We start from the raw sequence: 20878 nt of genomic DNA, 5'->3' as shown, positions 1-20878 counted from the left end.
TAACATTAATGCCTATTCTACATAGTGAAGGCAGGACCAGGCCTGAAAAAGCCTCTCAAAAGAGAAGGCCAGACAAAAGCAATACATCAAGAGGCACTCTAACTAGATCTGGTGGAAGCTTCTTGTGGGTCTTTAGTGGCCCAATTGGGGATGACACATCCAATAGAGCAGATGTTATTGCCCTGCTCACTAAGTTTTGCATAACTTTTTTTTTTATCAATAACAATAGATTTCATTAAAAAATTAAGGGTGCAAGGGGAGGAGATAACCACTCTTATCTCCCCCAACAAGAAACAAATAAAGCAGAAACATTACAATTGAGCCCAAAACAAAGTACCCCTATTTACCCCTTGTTTTGCTAACCATCAGCAAAGGAGTTTGCACATCTCTTAACCCAAATTACTTTAACTTCCATGTCTCAAGTCAGCCACTTGAATCTTCTCTTTTCATTGTGTAGAGAAGATGGGCTGAATGGCCCATAGGCTGTTTATCTTTTTTTATCTTTTATGTTCTTTGCTGTAATGGACCTTAATCTTGGCTCTTATTCTTTCTTATGTAATGTTCTTAATTTTCTGCCCAACCAGGGGCCTCTCTTTAAATTACTAAAGTTTAACTTAATGAAATGGAATTAGGGGTGTAAGAGGAAATTATGTTCGAAAATCTATCTCAGAACCCTAGCTGCCGGCACCTTCTTCTTCCTCTTCTCTCTTCTTGAAACCTGAATTCTGCTATTTTCTTTTGATTTTCTGCAACATTTTAAACAGTCCTTTCTTTTCAAAAGGCTGTTTTTCTTCATGGTATCAGAGCAGGCTTGACTTCTTTTTTTCACCTCTTTTTTCCCATACACATGAGAACTGAATCAGATGAATAGTTAAAGAAACCTATTTCACCCTAGTTGTTAGTGGTTTTTGGAGAGAAGGGGACTTTTGTCGTCCTCCTAATAGATTCAAGTGTGTTGCCCGAAACCTTAATTTTCTGGAGAAATCTGAATGCAGGCCCCACAGGGAGTTTGACCTGGGTGCTAGTGACTGAAAGTCTTCACATCCTTCATCTTGAAGATTGATTCAAGTGGATTGGTGTTCTGTGAAGTCTACAAGGAGCGGCTGAGATATCTCTCTTACTCCCGGGTTCCGAGTGTGACGCAAGTAGCAGGTACAACTGCATAGAGGTTGATTCGCAACTAGACCTATTCATGGGCCAGGACGGGCTTTCACTCTGTATTAACAGATTTTTCTAAGGCCCGAGCCCGAGCCTTGCCCGACCATCGGGCCTACAACTTGGGCCCGAGCCCGGCCCTCATAAAAAGCCCGAACCCAGGCCTGGCCCGAGCCCAAAATTTAGCCCATGCTGTTACTACTGCTGAAGCGGCTGAATAGAGAAAGAGAGAGATTATAAAGAAAATAATAAAAAATGTATATATTAAATTATAAATATATATTTCAATAAATATTATATTATTTATATATTTTATATAATATATAAAATACATATTATGTATTTTATAAAATATATAATGCTGAGTCAGGCCGGGCTTTTTTGACAAATGTCGAGCCCGGCCCAAAACACAGTCGAGCTTACTGTGTTAGGCCCGTGGGCCTAATTACATGACCAAGCCCGACTGAGGTGTGGGCCAGGCCATCGGGCTACCCAGCCCATGAACATGTCTACTCCCAACACAAATTTTCTTCTATCTTCATTTCTTGTTATTCAAAGTTATTGGAAGTTATTTTCAAAATATTTTAAGAAGATGAACCCTTCAAAAGTTGAGAACAAGCATGTTGCTGAATCCAAACAGATTCCAAGAGCCTCTGTAGACTCTCTACTGGTTGTGACCACAATCAAGCTAGATGGAACTAATTATTTGGCTTGTTCACAATCAGTAAAAATTCATATCTGCAATAGAGGCAAATGGGGTTTTATCACCGAAAGAAAAAAGGCTCCCTTGGAAGATGATCCATCATATGAAAAATGGATGCAAGAAAATTATACTGTTATTTGATGGCTTGTGAACTCAATGCAACCGCAGACTAGTCAACACTATTTGTGAATGAAATCAGCAAAGGAAATTTGGGATAGTGCTGTTGAAACCTATTCCCAGAAATTAAATGTGGCCAGGGCTTACAAGCTGAGGAGTGATGTGAAGAATTTGAAATAGGGGGAGAAACCTTTAGCTATTTATTTCTCAATACTGAAGTCTCTATGGCAAGAAAATGATTTGATAGAAGTTGTAGCCTAGGACACCATTAATGATGCTAAGACCTACACGAAACTTGTTGAGAGAAACAGGGTGTTTGAGTTTTTGATAGGTTGAATCCAAAGTATGACATCACAAAGCAAAATATCCTATCTAAGGATAGTGTTTCACTGTCTCAAGTCGATGCCTTGGTAAGTAGTGAAGAAATCAAGAGACTTGTCCAGGTTCAAGGGGTTGGTCTAAATGATCACTTTGCTAATATGGGAGTGAAACCCCAAGGGAGTTACAAGGACTCCAAGTAGCTTAGGGAAGAAAGAAATTATATGTGAGTACTGTAAGAAACCAAAACACACTAAAGACAAGTGTTGGAAATTGCATCATGAGCTTCTTCCTCTTCGGTTTCAAAAGAAGTCTGGTAATATGAAGGCAGGGAGTGCCAATATTGCTGCTGGTCCAGATAGTGACAGATGCCTAATTGAAGAGATGACTGCTAGTGAGCAGTTAGCAGCTATGAAGGCAGAGTATGAGAAGTTTTGAAGGATGATCAGTCACCTAGAGGGTGTGGCCTCTTCTTCTAACCCTCCAGGAAATTCAATATCTTTTGCATTTTCTCATTCAGATATATGAGCTTCTGCCAATCGTGCAACTATTCAGGGTAATCGTAGGATCCCTTGGATTATTGATTCTGGTGCTTTTGATCATATGACCAGCTTTTCCACTTTGTTTGTTTCTTATGATTTACTTCCTAGCCGTGACAAAATCACCCTAGCCGATGGCTCTCTTGCCCCTATCACCGGCAAGGGAACCATCAAAGCTACAGATTCCTTGGTACTTCCTTCTATTCTTCATGTACCCGAGCTAAATACAAATTTTTTATTTGTAAGTAGCCTAACTAAGTCTTTAAACTGTTGTGTAACCTTTTTCCCTTCCTACTGTGTTTTTCAGGATCTGGAATCTCAGAAAGTGATTGGGAGTGGCCATGAAGCGAATGGAATATATCTGTTGGACACTCTTGGACAGAGCCATGGACAACTCGGAAAAGATGCTTTTGGGTCTACATCTACAGAGTCCATCAGTCGAGTCATGTTATGTCATTTTCGTTTGGATCATCTTTCTTTTTCTGCATTAAGTCATTTATTCCCATAACTGTTTAAGGGAATTAGTTTGTCCAATCTTCATTGTGAGTCGTGTGAGTTGTCAAAACATTATAGAAGCAGTTATCCTTTGTGTAATAAAAGATCTTCTTCTCCATTCCATATTGTGCACTCTGATGTGTGGGGGCCTTACCAATTACCTTCTATGGGTGGCTACAAATATTTTATCTTGTTCATTGATGATTTTTCACGGTTCACTTGGATATTTTTTATGAAGTCTTGTGATGAAGTTCCCTGACTTGTGAGGCAATTCCATGAATTTGTTCTAACCCAGTTTGATACCAGAATTAAAATTTTCAAATCCGACAATGCAAAAGAATATTTGAGAAAAACTTGACCTGCTATCTCACTGATTTGGGGGTTATTCACCAAAGCTCCTATGTTAGGACCCCAAAACAGAATGGAGTTGCTAAAAGAAAAAAATCAGCATATTGTTGAAGTTGCAAGAAGTATTATATTTGCCTCACATGTTCCTACAAAATTTTGGGGCGATGATGTTCTCATTGCAACCTACCTAATCAACCGTATGCCATCCAAGGTTTTGGGGTTTAAGTCTCCCTTCAATCTTCTTCATCCGGGTAAGGATCTTTTTCCTATTCCACTCTGTGTCTTTGGTTGCACTTGTTATGTACATATCCCAAGTGTCCAGAGACATAAACTTGAACCAAAAGCCCACAAGTGTATCTTTCTTGGTTATTTCCCCACACAAAAGGGTTATTGTTGTTTTGATTCAAAGACTGGCACTCGATATGTCTCAATGGATGTCACCTTTGAAGAGCTCTCTTCCTTTTATGATTCTTCTCAAGAGAGGCATTGTCCAAAGGGGGAGAATTTGTCACAGTTGTTTGCTCTCCCCCTTCCTGTCCCAGTTGAGTCTTCTGTTGAGACTCTTCCTCCTTCAAATGAGTCAAGGGAGGATCAGTCATTTTGTTATCATTCCAGTGTTCCTATCCCTCATTCTTTACCTCCTCGTCCTCTTTTTAATCCTAAGTTGTACCAATGGAAAAGAACCAGAAGTGAGTAGATTGTTTCCCCTACACCACATGAGCCTCCTGCACTTTCAATCACAGAAGAGACAACGGGTGCTGATACAACCCCTTTGGAATCATCCTTTCCAGACCTTGATATCTCTATTGCTATTAGGAAAGGAAAAAGGAAGTGTACTACACATTGCATTTCCAAACACCTTTCTTATAGTTTGCTCTCTCCTTCATATTTTGGCTACCTTTCTTCTGTTGCTTCTAACCCAATTCCCAGGTCTGCGTCAGAAGCTCTTACTATTCCAGAATTGAGGGATGCTATGAGAACAGAAATTGATGCCCTACACAAGAATGACACTTGGGAAGTTGTTGATTTACCTGAAGGGAAGGATCCAGTAAATTGTAAGTGGGTTTTTATCATCAAATATCATGTTGACGGCGCCATTGAAAGGTACAAGGCTAGGCTGGTTGCAAAAGGTTATACACAGACATATGGGATTGATTATCTAGAGACCTTTGCTCCTGTTGCCAAGATGACTTATGTGAGAGTTCTTTTATCTCTGGCTACACACTCAAACTAGCCACCTTATCAGCTGGATGTAAAGAATGCATTTCTAAACGGAGAGTTACATTAGGAGGTCTATATGTCTCTTCCCCCAGAGATGTATGAAACAGATATGAAAGGGAAGGTCTACAGGCTGAAGAAATCTCTTTATGGACTTAAACAGTTCCTTAGGGCATGGTTTGAAAGGTTTAGGGCTGCCTTTGTTAGCTTTGGCTATGTACAGGCTCAGTCTGATCATACCCTCTTTGTGAAGAGGAGAGGATCATTGGAAATTTACCTGATTGTGTATGTTGATGATATTGTTGTGACTGGTAATGATGTATCAGGGATTAATGGTCTCAAATCTTTCCTTCATATAGAGTTTGAGATCAAAGATCTGGGGGAATTGAGATACTTTCTTGGCGTAGAAGTTGCTAGATCCAAAGATGGGATCCTTATCTCTCAGAGAAAGTATGTACTTGACTTACTCTCTAAAATAGGGAAGATGGGTGCTAGACTAGTTGCTACTCCTATTGATATGAGTCATAAACTCTCTGCTTCAGATGGAATATTATTGGAAGACAAGGGAGTCTTCCAACGACTACTTGGAAAACTTCTTTATCTATGCATGACTCGGCCAGATTTTGCATATGTTGTCAGTTGCATTAGTCAGTTCATGCATGCTACCAAGGAGACTCACATGGCAACAACAGAGCGAATTCTGTGTTATTTGAAGGGTTCCCCTAAAAAGGGAATTCTATTTGCTAAGCATGGTAATATGAAACTTGAAGCCTACACAGATGTTGATTGGGCTGGAAATATTGATGATAGAAGATCTACCTCTGGAAAACGTAGCTTGGTGACAGGTAATATTGTCTCTTGGAGAAGCAAGAAATAATCAGTTGTTGCCCGATCTTCAGCTGAAGCTGAATACAGAGCCATGGCTCATGGAGTTTCTGAACTACTGTGGCTTAGAACCTTGATGGAGGAACTGGGTATTGAGCACGATAAGCCATTGATGTTATACTGTGATAATCAGGTTGTCAACAACATTGCTCACAATCCAGCGCAACATGACATAACCAAACATATTGAAGTTGACAGACACTTCATTCGAGAAAGAGTGACTTCTGGAGAAGTGTGTCTACCTTTCATCACTTCTAAATGATAGTTAGTTGATTTCCTCACCAAGGGCATTCCAAAGGTTAAACTTAAGCATGATACTAGCAAGCTTGGCATGATTGACATCTATGCTCAGTTTGAGGGGGAGTGTAGAGAAGATGGGCCGAATGGCCCATAGGCTGTTTATCTTTTTTTATCTTTTATGTTCTTTGTTGTAATGGGCCTTAATTTGGACTCTTATTCTTTCTTATGTTATATTTTTAATTTTCTGCCCAACTAGGGGCCTCTCTGTAAATTACTAAAGTTTAACTTAATGAAATGGAATTAGGGATGTAAGAGGAGATTATGTTCAAAAATCTCTCTCAGAACCCTAGCTGTCGCCACCTTCTTCTTCCTCTTCTCTCTTCTTGAAACCTGATTTCTGCTATTTTCTTTTGATTTTCTGCAACTCTTTAAACAGTCCTTTCTTTTCAAAAGGCTGTTTTTCTTCTCATTGCTGTACCTCCACATCCCATTTTTTACTCCCTTCAGCCAGCCCACCACCAGATTGGAGTCTCCTTCGATGATCAGCTTCCCTATACTTATGTCTTTAGCTCTCTGAATACCCTCCAATGCCGCCAAAGTCTCAGCTCTAAGAGAGTCTCCAGCTTCAATCAGGCCTGAGAACAAGGTAACTATTAGCTCTTTATCATCCCTTAGAACACCCCCAATACTTGATGGGCCTGGGTTGTCAAAACTGCTTCCATCAAAGTTTTGCATAACTTTAGTCCTTTGTCTCTAGCCACTAAAGGGGACTTTATCAATACCATCAAATGGAGTGAGGTCAAGGTCTTTGAAAGCTGTCTCACTGTCTTAATGAAATCAGGGATGCCATTTCAGCCGTTTCTGTTCAAAGGAGATGGGTTCCTAGAGAATTATTAAAAATGGATACTGATGGCCTTGCTAGATGGGGGGTGGGGGTGGGGGTAAAAGCATCTTTATGTATAGCAAAAAAATTTATGCTTCCCTGGTTTCTGATGGGCCTATAGTCCTTCTGCGTCTCCCCTATAAATCTTCTGTGACTCAATATCTGTTTCAAAGCGATGAATATATGGATACTTTTTTTCAAGGAAAAACAAAAGAAATAAAAATATCCTGTCCAAGACTGTGTCCACATATAAAGGATCTAATAAACCAGAACAAGTATAGATAGAATAAGAAACAAACCAGTTTCTGCGCATACAAATGAGGAGAATTAATCCAAAAAATCCAATAGATCCAACACTTAGATAGAAGACTAAATTTTGCTGTATGCTAGTCCTCAATCTTTCTTTCACAGTGAAGTCTCCAGCATCTTCATAACCCTGAATAAGTGGCACCACAGCCCTGCTTAGAGAATAACGTATGATAAAGCAATGAGCATATATCAATTGAGTTATATAACCAATTAAAGATGATCTTAAACCAACACATATTGATGCATATATTTATGTGGGTAAAGTAACAACTGCCAACTGGTACACAGGACATAAAATCATAATGCATCCACAAAGAGTAGTTTAAGCACTCTGCATTTACAAATACTAATCCATGAATAAAGTAACACAGAAAGAAAAGTGGCCACATTCAACATGCGTTACTGTTATTATGCTACAAAATTACTTTTAAATATATTATTTCTTTTCTGGATCACTAACATGATCAAATAGATTTAATTAGGAATAGAGTAAAACTCCAACCACAGATGAGATAGCAGGTAACAACTTATATTACAGAAGCATTGGCTGACAAAACAAAGGAAAAACAAACAGATATACGACTATGATAGATTCTGTTGAGCCCCTGGGCAAGGTACTCCCCAAGCCAAATTGTGCCTCCTGCCCCTTCTCTTGTGTCAGTATCAGCAAGAACATTGATCAACCTTGGGATCCGTTTCGATGAGATATTCAATGTGTATGTGTCTGTAAATAATGAGATATTCGTGTGTAAGCTTACATTTTTGCCTCTAGAAATGAAAATCTGACATCCCAAGGGCCTATTTAAGAACAGGTCCTCCAATTGAACAATCTCCTTCCACCACAACTCTTAAATGTATTATGTATTTATTATTGTCAAGGGACCATGAAGGCATTGAAAAGGGAAAATAAAACAGAGGGAGAAAATGAAGCCTTAAGAGAGGTCTGACATCTCAGTGGCAGGCCTGACAGAGAAAGGGATTTATGAGAAATACTCAATACCAGGTCCTAATTACCCAATCAATGCAATGTCATCAGTAAATAACATATGGCATAGAGCCTCCTTGCAGCTTGGCTGCAAAATTTTCTCATTTAATTTAATGAAATGTTGTTAATTATCAAAAAAAAGTCATAGAACCTCCTTGTAAAGATGTTTAATCAATTCATTTATGACTAACATGAATAAATAAGAACCCAAGTGATGACCCTTTGAAATTTCATAGTAACTACTAACTAGAAACTATGACGTCTCTCAAAGCATTCGAGAAAACCTCCCAAGCAAGCAACTTCCAGAAAATATTAAGAAAACAACTTCTGCATTGTCTAATTAAGGAGTATTCTGCTTTTTTCTGTTAATATAATTCTGAATCTTGAGAAATCTCTATTGTAACAATACTCCTACATTTTGCTAGTTTAGAAAAAACCTGCTATAACAGCCTACAGAAGATCTTAAGACATGAAGTGAGTGCCTACTAAAGCACTACAGTGGATCTGATCCTGTGGCAACAAACTCTAGGCACTGCTGTCTGCTCTGCCTCAGATAGTTTATGCTTCTTGTAAGAGGGTTGCTACAATTGTAAGTGGCAATGAGTCTTCTTTTATGTTCAGACTTCAGATTATCCTCTTTAAGTTGCTAAGTGTCAATTTCCTCTTGATTGGCTCAAAGTGAAGAGCTATGAAGTTTTAGTGGCTTGAAGAAACAACCATGTACTTTTGGCAGACATATCACTTCATAAACATAACAGGCATATGCAGCTGTAGTATAATTGGTTCATTCATGGTGAATCTACAACATAAAGTAATTCAAATGAATATTGAAAACAACCATTTCCTCCATACAGGGGAAAAAGAATGAGAACAAGAAGTGTATTTTCAAGTTCATATACAGCATACCAAGTAAGTGCAAATGTACTCCAATATGACCAGCTCCAAAAGAAAGCAATGCCTCTCTTGTCATGTCCAATAATTGTCTGATGATAGAAAGGGAAGGACTCAATTAGGTTTGTTGCAAGTGGTAGATGAGCTGGTATTTTCCGCTATGAAATGCTCCAAATCCACAAAAAGCACAGTTCCAATAACTTCTAAACATGTAAAATTTATTCAATTTAATGTTAAACAACCAAATAAGAAATATCTTTTATCCAAAGAAGTTGATCAGTATACTCATTAAAAAAAAAAAAAAAAGTTGAAGCTTACCTGCACTTGACCAAAGGAAACTGAGTATATGCAGAAGGTTAAAACCCCCACCATTAGGAAAAAGAAAGATTGAAAAAGAATAAGCACCATCATTCTTAAGAGATAACCCCAAGAAATTCCAACCTAACATAACATTTTTTATCAATCACAGGTCAAAGAAATTAGGGTGTTAAATAGATCTATACAAAGAAAAGCTAGGTCACAAATAACATATACCATAGAGACTATAAATCTCACTGGATTAGCTACATTCCCCCCACCCTGGCAGGGCAGGCCCCAAATACAAATTACCCTAGTACATTATTATTTGCACATCTTTGGAGCTACATAAACAAAATTCTCATGAAGAATGCCAAAGATCTAGCTTCTATAATAGAATGATAATCAACCAAGGACCTAATTCATCTCCCAGAATCTGCTGAACCACTTCTTAAGAGTCTTATTCAACATCCAACCTCTCATATCCCAAGGAGACAGCCAGTTGCAACCCTTACTATAAAGATAGCATGAATAGAACTCTCATTATCTATAGGAGCAGAGGAGATTTCCAAAATCTCACAATTATGGTACCAAGAATCACCTCTGACTCTTGCAACCTCATCACCAGGTGCCGCCATAGTTCTTTTTACCAATAACTGCATCTTCTCATGTCCTTCAAACCACCCTAGTGGTGCAAGTTGGGTACCCAATTCGAAGAATTTATACTACATTGGGCCCAGGCTTCCAGGGCGGGCCTATTCAAATTTTAACAAAATCCCAACCAAAGCCCGCCCAAGTTGCTGTTATGGACACATTCCTCGGGAAAAAGTATCATCTCCGCCGGCAGCAACAGGAACCTGATCCACCGCCAGCAGCAGTAGTGATTCAATGATCCTCGTCCTACCCAGTTCGGCAACAACAGATTAGTTTAGATCATCTTGCTTGTTCTTATCTTATTCTATTGCTCTTATCTTATCTTATTAGTGGATTATCAAATTAGGATTAACTTATCTTATCTTTAGCAAGATAGAACTGGAAGTCTCACTATTCAGCAAGAAGACTCCCTAAGATTAGGACTCTTGTAATCTCCTATTTAAGGAGACACCATTATTGAATGAGATATTGAATATTCAGTTAAAGAAGTGAGTTAGGAGAGTTGGTGATCTCTTGAACAAATCACCAAGGTGCCAAGATAGGTTCATCAAGAGCAGGAAGGAACAAGGGAAAACAGGAGATTTTCCCCGTGGACCGACCCGTAACGAGATCCTATTCTCGGGCCCTCAACAGTTGCACCCCTAAACCACACTTGACTTAGATTTGAGTACATCAATTTTGACTTTCAAGGGCCTAAAAATGCACATTGGAGCCTTGTAAGCAACCATGATCCACTCACTTGAATTCATATCACCAACATTAGGCCAAAACCAGCCATATCATCATCTCTAAGCCTCAACAACTACATATGGCATCCTTTCTAAGGATCACCGTAGTAGATTTTACCCCTTGAGCGCAATACCCAGTCCATTTCAAATCATAAATTAAAATAATTAATATCAATCTGCTAAGCCTGATGAAATAAACTTATATCCTTCAACATTGATACAAAGTAGGAAGACAGCTCCTAACACATCTAAGTCAAAGGTCATACCAATCAGTTCATAGGCCATGCCGCTATGGTCACATATGAAAATCCATGGTCATATGAAAAGCCAAACTGAATCTCGCTTCCACCAGACCTAATGCAATCATCATCATTATCCATGCCTTATCCCAACTATAAGAATCCTGTTTTGCCAATCCGTTCTATTTAAAGCCATATCGACTATTAATTTAGTTCAAGATGGTGGCAAGGTGGAGGAAGGGATGGGAATGTGAGGCGAAGAGATTTGCATTTGAAGAATGCAGGAGCAACAGTAAGACCTGCTTGAAAATCAGGGAAGGAAAGAAGTCCTCAATCTTTCTAGTTAGAGATGCGGTAGCTTGGGTTTAAGGTTTTGTCGATGGAGCAATATACCCAAAAAAAAAAAAAAAGAGAATGGTTGGAAGGGTCAAATGAACACAGAGAGGAAGAGTTTCATGGCGGAGCTGAGGAACAACAGAAAAGGTCGGTTCAAAATGCTTATAGAGTGTTTTGGGGATGAGTAGAGGAAGTTGATTTGTGTTCCAGAAGGTAACAGAAAATTAGGGTGGAAAGGTTATGCAGATTAAGTTACAGGATTACTTGGTGGTGACGAAGAAGACTGAGGCGGCGCCACTGAAGTCCAATTCGGAAATAAATGAAGAAGGGAAGGTGCAGAGTAACATTGCCATGGGCAATCCAAACAAAAAAAAATGAAGAAGCAGTTGTGGACCAGGATTTGAAATGCGAACTGGCATGCTCTGTTAAGACACATAAACTGGAGTTGGAAGTGGATAAAAGGAGATGGGCGAGTAGGTTTGTGCTAACAGCAGCCAAAAAGATTAATGATTGGCAGCCGGTTGTGGATGAGATATTAAAAAAGTTCAGCTTCACAACGCCTGTGATAGTGGTGCCTTTCAGCGAGTGCAAAGCTATCCTTGATGTGGGGGTGAAATGCTGGAGTTCTCTTTTGTTGTCACCCAGAAAGGGTTGATCGTCATCAAGGAATGGCATATGTCTTGCAATGAACAAGATATTGAAGCCAATAAATTCTCTGTTAAACTCGTCGGGCTGCAGTTCAACTACTGGAGGAGGTCGGTGGTGGGGAAGATAGTCCATATAATGGGGATAAATTGGAGGATTGTAACTTCTGTAACCTGCAAACGATTAAGGTGAAAATCCGGGGAACCAGGCCAGAGGAAGGTCTGGGTTCTGACGGAAGTGGAAGCGTCAATGTGGAGAGGCTTTACAGAATTGGGATCTACTACTCATATAGCGCGCCTCACACCAACTTCACAGGTACATCCTACCCTGTGTTGGGAACATGTCCCATGAATAATAAATTCAACGATGGGAGATATTTCCGATGTACGACAAGAACATGTTATGAGGGCGGTGTGAGGCGTGCCAGGTGGAAAGTGAAGCATTACATGGCAGTGGGAGAGAGGAGAGCGGGCAAAGGAACTTTATTAGTTTATTTTGGGAAGGGGAACAATCGGGCAAGGGAGGTGTATTAGGCGGGCATCTCGAAACAGGAATAGCATATAAGGGCAACTTTTGGGTTTAATATCAATAAAAGTAATATATTTAAAAAATTTTAAAAATAGGTTAATTTTTTTAAAATAATATCAATTAAGGGTAAAAATATTGTTTATCTTCTTCTTGCTATTTGTTCATTAGAGTCACAGCCTACCTCCCGCTACCGCTTTTCGCTACTGTCGATCGTCGTTTCGCTCACCTCTGCTCTGCTTTCGGCAACGCTATTGTAGGTGGCCAGAGGTAGAAGTGGCAGCAACGACATTGGTGGTCATTCCTCTGCCCGCCGCCATTGCCACCTCTATCTCCACCCATCTCCGACAACGTTGCCAGAGGCGGAGGTGGGTGGAGGCGACGGCGAGCGGCAATAGACGACAGTGGCAGATGGTGGAAGACCGTGGTGGGCGGCAACTCTAGTGAACAAATGGCAAGAAGAAGAAGATGAAGAGTATTTTTGCCCTTTATTAACATTATTTTTAAAAAATTAACCTATTTTTTATTTTTTTTAAATATGTTAATTTTATTGATATTAAACCAAAAAAGTTGCCCTTATATGCTAGAAACCCACATACTTAAAGGAGGTTAATTATATTTCAAGGTGTGGGGCCCTCTTTCGCTAACGTGGTAAGGGGTTGATGCAAGATTGCAAGACAGCATTAAGACGCGAATCACTGAATCGAACCAAGCTCAAGTTATCCAAATCGCAGAGTCGACCAAGGCCCTAAACTCTCATGACGCACGTGGGTGGGAATCAATCCATACTTTAATAGACAAAGATTGTGGTCTATTATCGTCCCCAATTGAGATTGTTTTGAAAAAAAACCACCAAGGCTGCGTTTGGTAGAGGTGTAAAATCGAACAGGGGTAAACTTTACACCTCGGTTCAATTTTGCAGACATTTGGTAAACATGTAATTTTACACTGATAATTATATTTTATTGTTTAATTACATCGATAATCAATGTAATAAATACATCAAAATTATCGATGTATTTATTACATCTCTCTCTTCTCCTTCTCTCTTGCCCACTCACTCTCGCTCTCTCTTCTTCTTCTTCTTCTTCTCTCTCTCTCTTCTCTCTTAACAACTGGTGGGGTCTATCGGTGGCATCAGAGCAAATCCAACCACCCCTTCCCCTTTTCATTGCCAGTTACAACTCTAAGCGGGGTCAATTCTCTTCCTCCTTCACCACCACCACCTCCAATGGGGTTTGATTTGGGGAACTTGGAGGCTGATTCAGATGGGCATTCTCTGCTTATGGGGAGCACTGAGCGGGGTCGATTCTCTTCCTCCTTCACCACCACCACCTCCGACGGGGTTCGATTGGGGGAACTTGGAGGCCAATTTAGATGGACATTCTCTGTTTCTGGGAAGCGATCTCCATTTGGGTGCAATCCCATTAATTCTCTCTCCTTCCATGGCTGCAGCATCTCATCGTGCCTAGGCGTTTTGCTCCCATTGTGCCTCTACTGGTAGCATGGGGACTTGGGGATCTGGTAGACTAATGGGGCATAGGGAAGTGAAAGGCAACAACACATATCACTTTTTGATCCTCATTGATTTAGATGACTCAATGAATTGGTTGGAGTGGACAAGGAGAAAAGAGGACAAACCGACGGAGGGAGAAGATTTTGCAATTGGGAGAATATTTTACATTGATCGCCCAAACACACAAGAGTGTAAAATGAGTATAAAGCCGATTTGCTTTTTACACTTAGAAATCTAACCATTGTTAAACTCCATCGGTATAGTTTTGTATTTACACTACAAACAAACGCAGTCTAAGGGGAAAAAAGGATCGTTGTAGTGGAGATCGATAACCACCCAGGAAGAACGGGATGGAGGCAAGGATAGTACAAAATGCCCGAATCCGAGATATGCTAGATCAAACAAAGAAGACTAGGAGGTGGAAGACAAGGAGTAGATTGACTGTGAAACTTCAGACAATGAGGACACAGTACCGTTGAAGTCTTCTGAGGCGGAAAATTTGGAAGAAATCACATAAGTGGTTAGTCTTGAAGAAGTTCTTGACACCTTGATTTTGTTTGGTGAAGAACAATTTGTGCCACTTGCTCCCCCTGTTCTAAACACAGTTTTGGAATTAGTTGGAAGTGGTGATATTTGGGAATTTAAAAGGCAAGAACTTAACCAAGTAATGGACAGAGAGCAGGTCATCGATGAGCAATTAGGGGTGACTCACCACCAACCAGTCATGGATGCTCCATACAGTGATGAGACATAGAGCCAAGGGAATACGTCGAAAAGATAATCTTTTTGCTATAAAGATAACGAGAGTTAGCCCAGAGGGCTATTTCTATAAATTTACCTCTTGTTGTACATTATCTTCTCTTGTACTCTAAGGACAATTTGGTCATTTTCCTTTTTTTAATATAAATTTCTCTCTTATGGTGTCGAACTCCATATTGGACACACCCACAAACTTGTGGTTGTCTCTTTCTCTTCTAGATTTACAGACCTAGACCAGACTCTGACAATGGATTAAAGCATCTCACGATCTGATCTACTGAGCTTACTTCTCTATCCTTTGAATTTTTTGGCATTTAGGGGTCTTCCTAACAATACTTGGGAACCCTCTTGTGCCCTAGAATTTTCTCTCTCAATGTTGTTTCGATCAAACTTTGACATATCTAAAATCTGGAAGTTTACACCATCAACTTTACTTTTTCTCTTCGATCTGCACTTGGAGACATCAGATCTACTTGAAACTCTAGATCTAGTGTCGCCCATAGGAATTATTGTGATCCTCTTCAGCCTAGTTGAAATCAGTTTGGTTTAAGAAGGGTTTTATTTTTCTCTTGGTTCAACATACTGTAACAGCTTCCTTTTTTGGACATCTGATCAAAAGGTACCTCTCTATCATCATCTCTTCTTCGATTTCTAATATCAGTCTTGGAAATCAACAATTTTCTTTGTGATAATGGTTTTAGAAAGAATAGATGCCCTTTATGTTAAATTTAATGGATTGAACCATGCCTTGTGGAAGTTTAACTTCCAGTTTCATGTTGAGGGCAAAGGGCCTTTGGGGCTATTTATACGGAACTATACCTAAACATGATGGCTCAGATGTTAAGGCTTTAAATTAGTGGAAAATTGACAATGCAAAGATTGCACCATGGATCATTGGATCTGTTGAGGTTGACATTGCCATTTCTATGCGAGGTTATAGAACAACTTATGAGATGTATGAGTATCTTGAGAAGGTATATCAGCAATCAAACACCTCTACATAGTACCAAATAGAGGTCGATATCTTCTCATATTATCAAGGAGAGAGAAAGGTCAAAGAGTACTATATAGGGTTTATTAACCTTTGGACAGAATATGTGTTAGTACACATGGGAAAGGATCCATCAGATTGTTGTATAAGGTATATGAAGGAGCACTTCGATATAAGGAAGTTTATGCATTTCCTAATGCATCTCAAATAGGGGTGACAATGAGCCGATCTTTTCACGAGATGCTTGAGCTCAGCTCATGAAAAGCTCGGTTTCAACTGAGCTCGAGCTCGAACCTATTAGGGCTCGACTCGTAAGGCTTGCGAGCCAGTTCGAATATACATATATATATAATAAAATTATAGAAAATATAATATATAGTAAAAATATTATAATTATTAATTATTATAATTCTTAATTTTTAAAATTTAAAATAAATATATATATATTTTATTTTTATAAAATATTTTTTCTTAAAATCGAGCTTGAGCTTATGAACTTTTGACTTGAGCCGAGATCAAGCTCAAGGTTCTGGCTCGAACTATTCGGCTTGGCTCAGCTCGAATCCACCCCTAATCTCAAACATGAGTTTGAAGTTGTCATGTCTAATATCCTGAGTCAATGAACATTTCCTGATTTATATACCATTCTTGGGGAAATTTTGAGAGTTGAAATCGGATTTGCTACACAGACCACACTTGATGGGAGGAAAGACTCTAGTATTGATGTTGTTTTCCTGGCAACTTAATCAAAAGGGAAGAAGGATTTCTCCCGAGTTCAGTGCTATGAATGCAAAGAGTTCGGACATGTTGTCTTACATTGCAAGAAGAATAATACATGCAAGTATTACAAGCAATAGGGACATATCATTATAGAATGTCCAACTTGGCCACCAAAAGGAAATGGATCTAATAAGAAGAAAGGGTCTTATAAAGCCTATCAGACAACCATGGAGAACTCAGATGCCTCATCTACCATTACGTCAGTAACTTCACAGAATAATTTTTCTTGTGGTATTTCTGAATATCAGATTTGGCAGATCATGTCCTCGACTATCTCTTCCGCTTTCTCAGCTATTGGAATGTTTGGTAAGTCTTCTACTTTCTGTCTCTCATCAAACCACCTTTGGATTATAGACTTTGGTGCCTCTAATTACATGATAAGGGCCTTCGTTGGTCATTCTCCTAAACCCCATTTTTCTAATAGACACATTGTCACTGCAAATGGTGAAAAATGAAATATACTCGGATGTGATGATTTATGCATATCTACCTCTAAATCATCTTACTTTCACCTATCCAAGACCTTATTTATGCCAAAATTAACCACTGATTTGATTTCTGTTGGTCAACTTGTGGAAGATGGTAATACTATTTTATTTTCCTCTAATGGTTGTTTGATACAAAACCAACAAACTAGGGAGGTGAAGGGGAAGGGTTGTAGACTGGGTTGACTCTTTGTTCTAGTTTGAGATTAAGAAAATTGATTAAGTGTTTCTTTCTTGTTTACCTTTTACTACATCTAGTTTTGAACCTTTTAGTTGTAACAATGACTAGAACTTGTGGCATAGACGCCTCAATCATCCTTTTACTAAGAAACTTGATTATCTTTTTGCTTATGGTATTTTACCTAATGTTATTGCTTCTTTTAAGAAATGCAATAGTACATTTTTATTTAATACATAGTGATATTTGGTTGTCTCCAATTACTTATAGATTGGGATTCAAATATTTTGTTACTTTCATTGATGACTACAATCGCTTTACTTGGATTTATTTCCTTTACAAGAAATCTGAAGTCTCATAAATTTAAACTTTTTTCAAGACTATGTTGCCATCCAATTATGTGTCCTACAATTTGATTTAGGGGGGATTTTCAGGCTTATTTGAAAGAACAAGGAATCTAATTCCAAAAATCATGTCCTAGTACTCCACAACAAAATGGAGTAGCAGAAAGAAATAATAAACACATCTTGAGTATAGCTTAGACCCTTGTGCAAGACTCTCATGTTCCTTCTTGGTTTTGGGTGGAGGTAGCTAGCACTCTTGTGTATCCAATAAATCTTCTTCCATCATCTGTTCTAAATAACACCTTTCTGATCCAATCCCTGTTTCACAAACCTCATCACCTATCATTGCTCAAAGTTTTTGGTTGTGTATGCTTTGTTCATCTTCTACCTTATGAACGCACCAAGTTGACTACACAGGTAGTGCTATGTGCCTTTGTGGGGTACAATCCTGACCACAAGGGATTCCTGTGTTATGATCTCGAAGCCCGTTGTATCAAGATTTCTCGTAATGTCATCTTTCTTGAGCACATATCTTTCCTTGAGCATATTGTTAAATTTCCTGCTCCTTTTGTTTCTTTGTTGCACATCTTTGATTCCATAGATCTTCCAAATGCTCCGACATCACCCTCGAGCAACTTCAGACCTACTTCAAACGACAAAATTCTACATCATCTCCTTTACCGCCTTCGCCTTCTCCAACATCAGTTGTTGATCCAGTTACACCATTCATCCCTATAAGTTCTCACAACCCACCACCTGAACCCACTACACCCACATTGCACCGCTCTTCTAGAATTTTTCACCCTCATGATCGCTATGGTTATTCTCCAGACTATAGTTCATTTTCAATTGTCTTATCCACCACAAATATTCCCAAGACTTATCAGCAGGTTATAGCAATTCCACATTAGAAAGATGCCATGGACCCTGAGATCCAAGCCCTTCTTGATAATGACACCTAGGAATTGGTCAAGGCTCATCCTGAAGCCTCTCTCACTAAGAGCCGCTGGATCTACTCAGTAAAGTTGAAGTCAGATGGAAGTCTAGATAGGTACAAGGCTAGGCTTGTTGCTCAAGGCTATAAACAAAAATATGGGATAGACTATGAGGAAACATTTGCTCATGTGGAAAAAATGACTATAGTCAGAATCCTATTAGCCATCTATGCAATTAAAGACTGGACAATTCATCAGATGGATGTAAAGAATGCATTTCTTCATGGAGAATTGAAGGAAACAATTTACATGAAACCCCCTAAATATGGCATGGATCCTCAGCTTGTTTGTCATCTCAAGAAGTCTTTGTATGGCCTGAAACAAGCACCCAGAGCCTAGTTCGAGATGTTCAAATCTGTTATCACTGATGTGGGATTTATTCAAAGCTCTTTTGATTAATGACTTTTCACTTTGCATTGGAATCAGGGTGTGACTGACTCTTCTTCTTCTATATGTTGATGATATGATCATTATAGGGAATGATGTGGAAGGAATCACTGATCTGAAAAGACTCCTTAATGATTCCTTTAAGATGAAGGATTTGGGCCCTTTAACCTACTTCTTGGGACTTGAGGTTAGTCATAATTCCCATGGCTATTTTGTTAACCAACATAAGTATGCAAAGGTTATTGTCAAAATGGCTTATCTCAGTGACTTCAAGACTATTGATACTCCCTTGGAGGTTAATTTGAAATTAAGCAAGGATGAAGTCTCTCATCTTGAAGATCCTACTCTATACCGACAATTGGTAGGCAACTTAATATATCTCAAGATGACTCGACTGGATATATCATATGCAATCTAGATAGTGAGCCATTTGTGTCATCACCGTGACAACCGCACATGTCCGCAATTCATCGGATTATTAGGTATTTGAGGGGAACCCTATCTCTTGGCTTACACTTCTCCTCCTCCTCATCCATTAGCCTTACTGCCTATGCCAATGCTGATTGGATTGGTTGTCTAAACACTCGACGATCCACTATGGGATAGTGTGTCTTTCTTGGAAACCCTCTCATTGCCTATAAGTGTAAGAAACAATCTACAATTTCAAAATCTTCTACTGAAGCTGAATATAGAGCCATGTCCTTCGTATGTAGTGAAATTATATCGCTTAGGGCTTTGCTACATGACATACTACAGGAGTCACCACCGTCAGCTCCCCTCTTCGCAGACAATGCTAGTGCAATCAAGATTGCTTCAATCTTGCTTTTCATGAGCACACAAAACACATTGAAGTTGATTGCAACTTCATCCGTGATCTTCTTCAAGTTGACACTATTTCTCTCCCCCACATGTCCTCCGGGTTCCAACTTGCTTATCTCTTGATGAAAGCTATGATGCGGGCACAACACTTTTTCCTTTTAGACAAACTGATGTTGATTCCTAAGCATTTGTTTGAGGAGGAGTGTAGAGATAAAGAGAGTCGAGAGGGCTATTTCTATAAATGTACTTCTTGTTGTATTTTATTTTCTTCTTGTACACTATATTCTCTTGTACTCTAAGGACAATTTCATCATTTTCCTTTTTAATATAAATTTCTCTCTTAGGGTGTTGAGCTCCACATTGGACACACCCACAAACTTGTGATTGTCTCTTTCCCTTTTGGATTTACAGACCTAGACTAGACTTTGACACTCTATACAACACAGCTGGCCTTACAACCATTTTACATAATTTTTTTAAAGATCAATAAAGAAAAAAATATATATTCATAAAAAAAAAAGATACAATGTTTTGGTGACAAGGGGTCACCCCACCACTTACAAGAAAGACACAAAGAAGAACTACATCCGAAAACAACATTAGAATCAAACATTCAAAGTGTTCCAAAAATCAACTTCGAAATTTTGCTTTTAATCTAAGTGGTATTCGCCTATCACACAACAATGTAGATGCACCCCCTCAATTTTGCCCAACCTGCTCTAATTCTTTAGGTAACATCCCCTTCAATCTCTCCCTTATTATGAGTTATTGAACCAAGTTACCGGAAATGGTCACACTGAGTTATCTCTTGGTCTCTTATCCTAAGTGTACCCTGATTTAGACTCCTTTTTTATGAATAACATAATCGTTTCATTAATGAACTGATTTAAACTCCTTTTATTACTAAACTTACATGTCATATACTCTTTTTTAGCTTCATCAATTAAAACAATATCATCCGCAAACAACATTGCACAATGGAATTTCTCCCTAAATATGTTTAATCAATTCATCTATGATCAATGCAAATAGATAAGGACAAGTGTTGAAGCTCGGTGAAGACTAATCGAAAGTTTTGAACTTAATGCCATCATCCACATCAATGAAACTAAAA

At 38.9% G+C, this 20878-nt stretch overlaps 1 protein-coding gene across 4 annotated transcripts in view; it reads right to left on the bottom strand.

Moving 5' to 3' along the window:
• Positions 1-20878, bottom strand: part of LOC148850572 (uncharacterized) — a 73764-nt gene that overhangs the window by 49154 nt on the left and 3732 nt on the right. For 2 of the 4 annotated variants that reach the window (XM_088945614.1, XM_088945615.1), the window contains exons 2-3: positions 9102-9178; positions 7201-7359 (exon numbers count right to left, since the gene is read on the bottom strand). In XM_088945614.1, coding sequence (XP_088801740.1) covers positions 7201-7359; positions 9102-9178 — 236 coding nt within the window. Of the gene's footprint in view, positions 1-7200; positions 7360-9101; positions 9179-11031; positions 12313-20878 lie in introns of those variants that run through there. The other 2 variants (XM_088945616.1, XM_088945617.1) reach the window with 2 other exon arrangements.

Source organism: Nelumbo lutea, chromosome 5 (assembly GCF_056320005.1).
Source record: "Nelumbo lutea isolate HS-2025 chromosome 5, American lotus-T2T, whole genome shotgun sequence".
In the NCBI taxonomy this organism is placed as follows: domain Eukaryota; kingdom Viridiplantae; phylum Streptophyta; class Magnoliopsida; order Proteales; family Nelumbonaceae; genus Nelumbo; species Nelumbo lutea.
The sequence above is the reverse complement of the archived record's forward strand: the minus strand, read 5'-3'. Positions and strand labels throughout refer to the sequence as shown.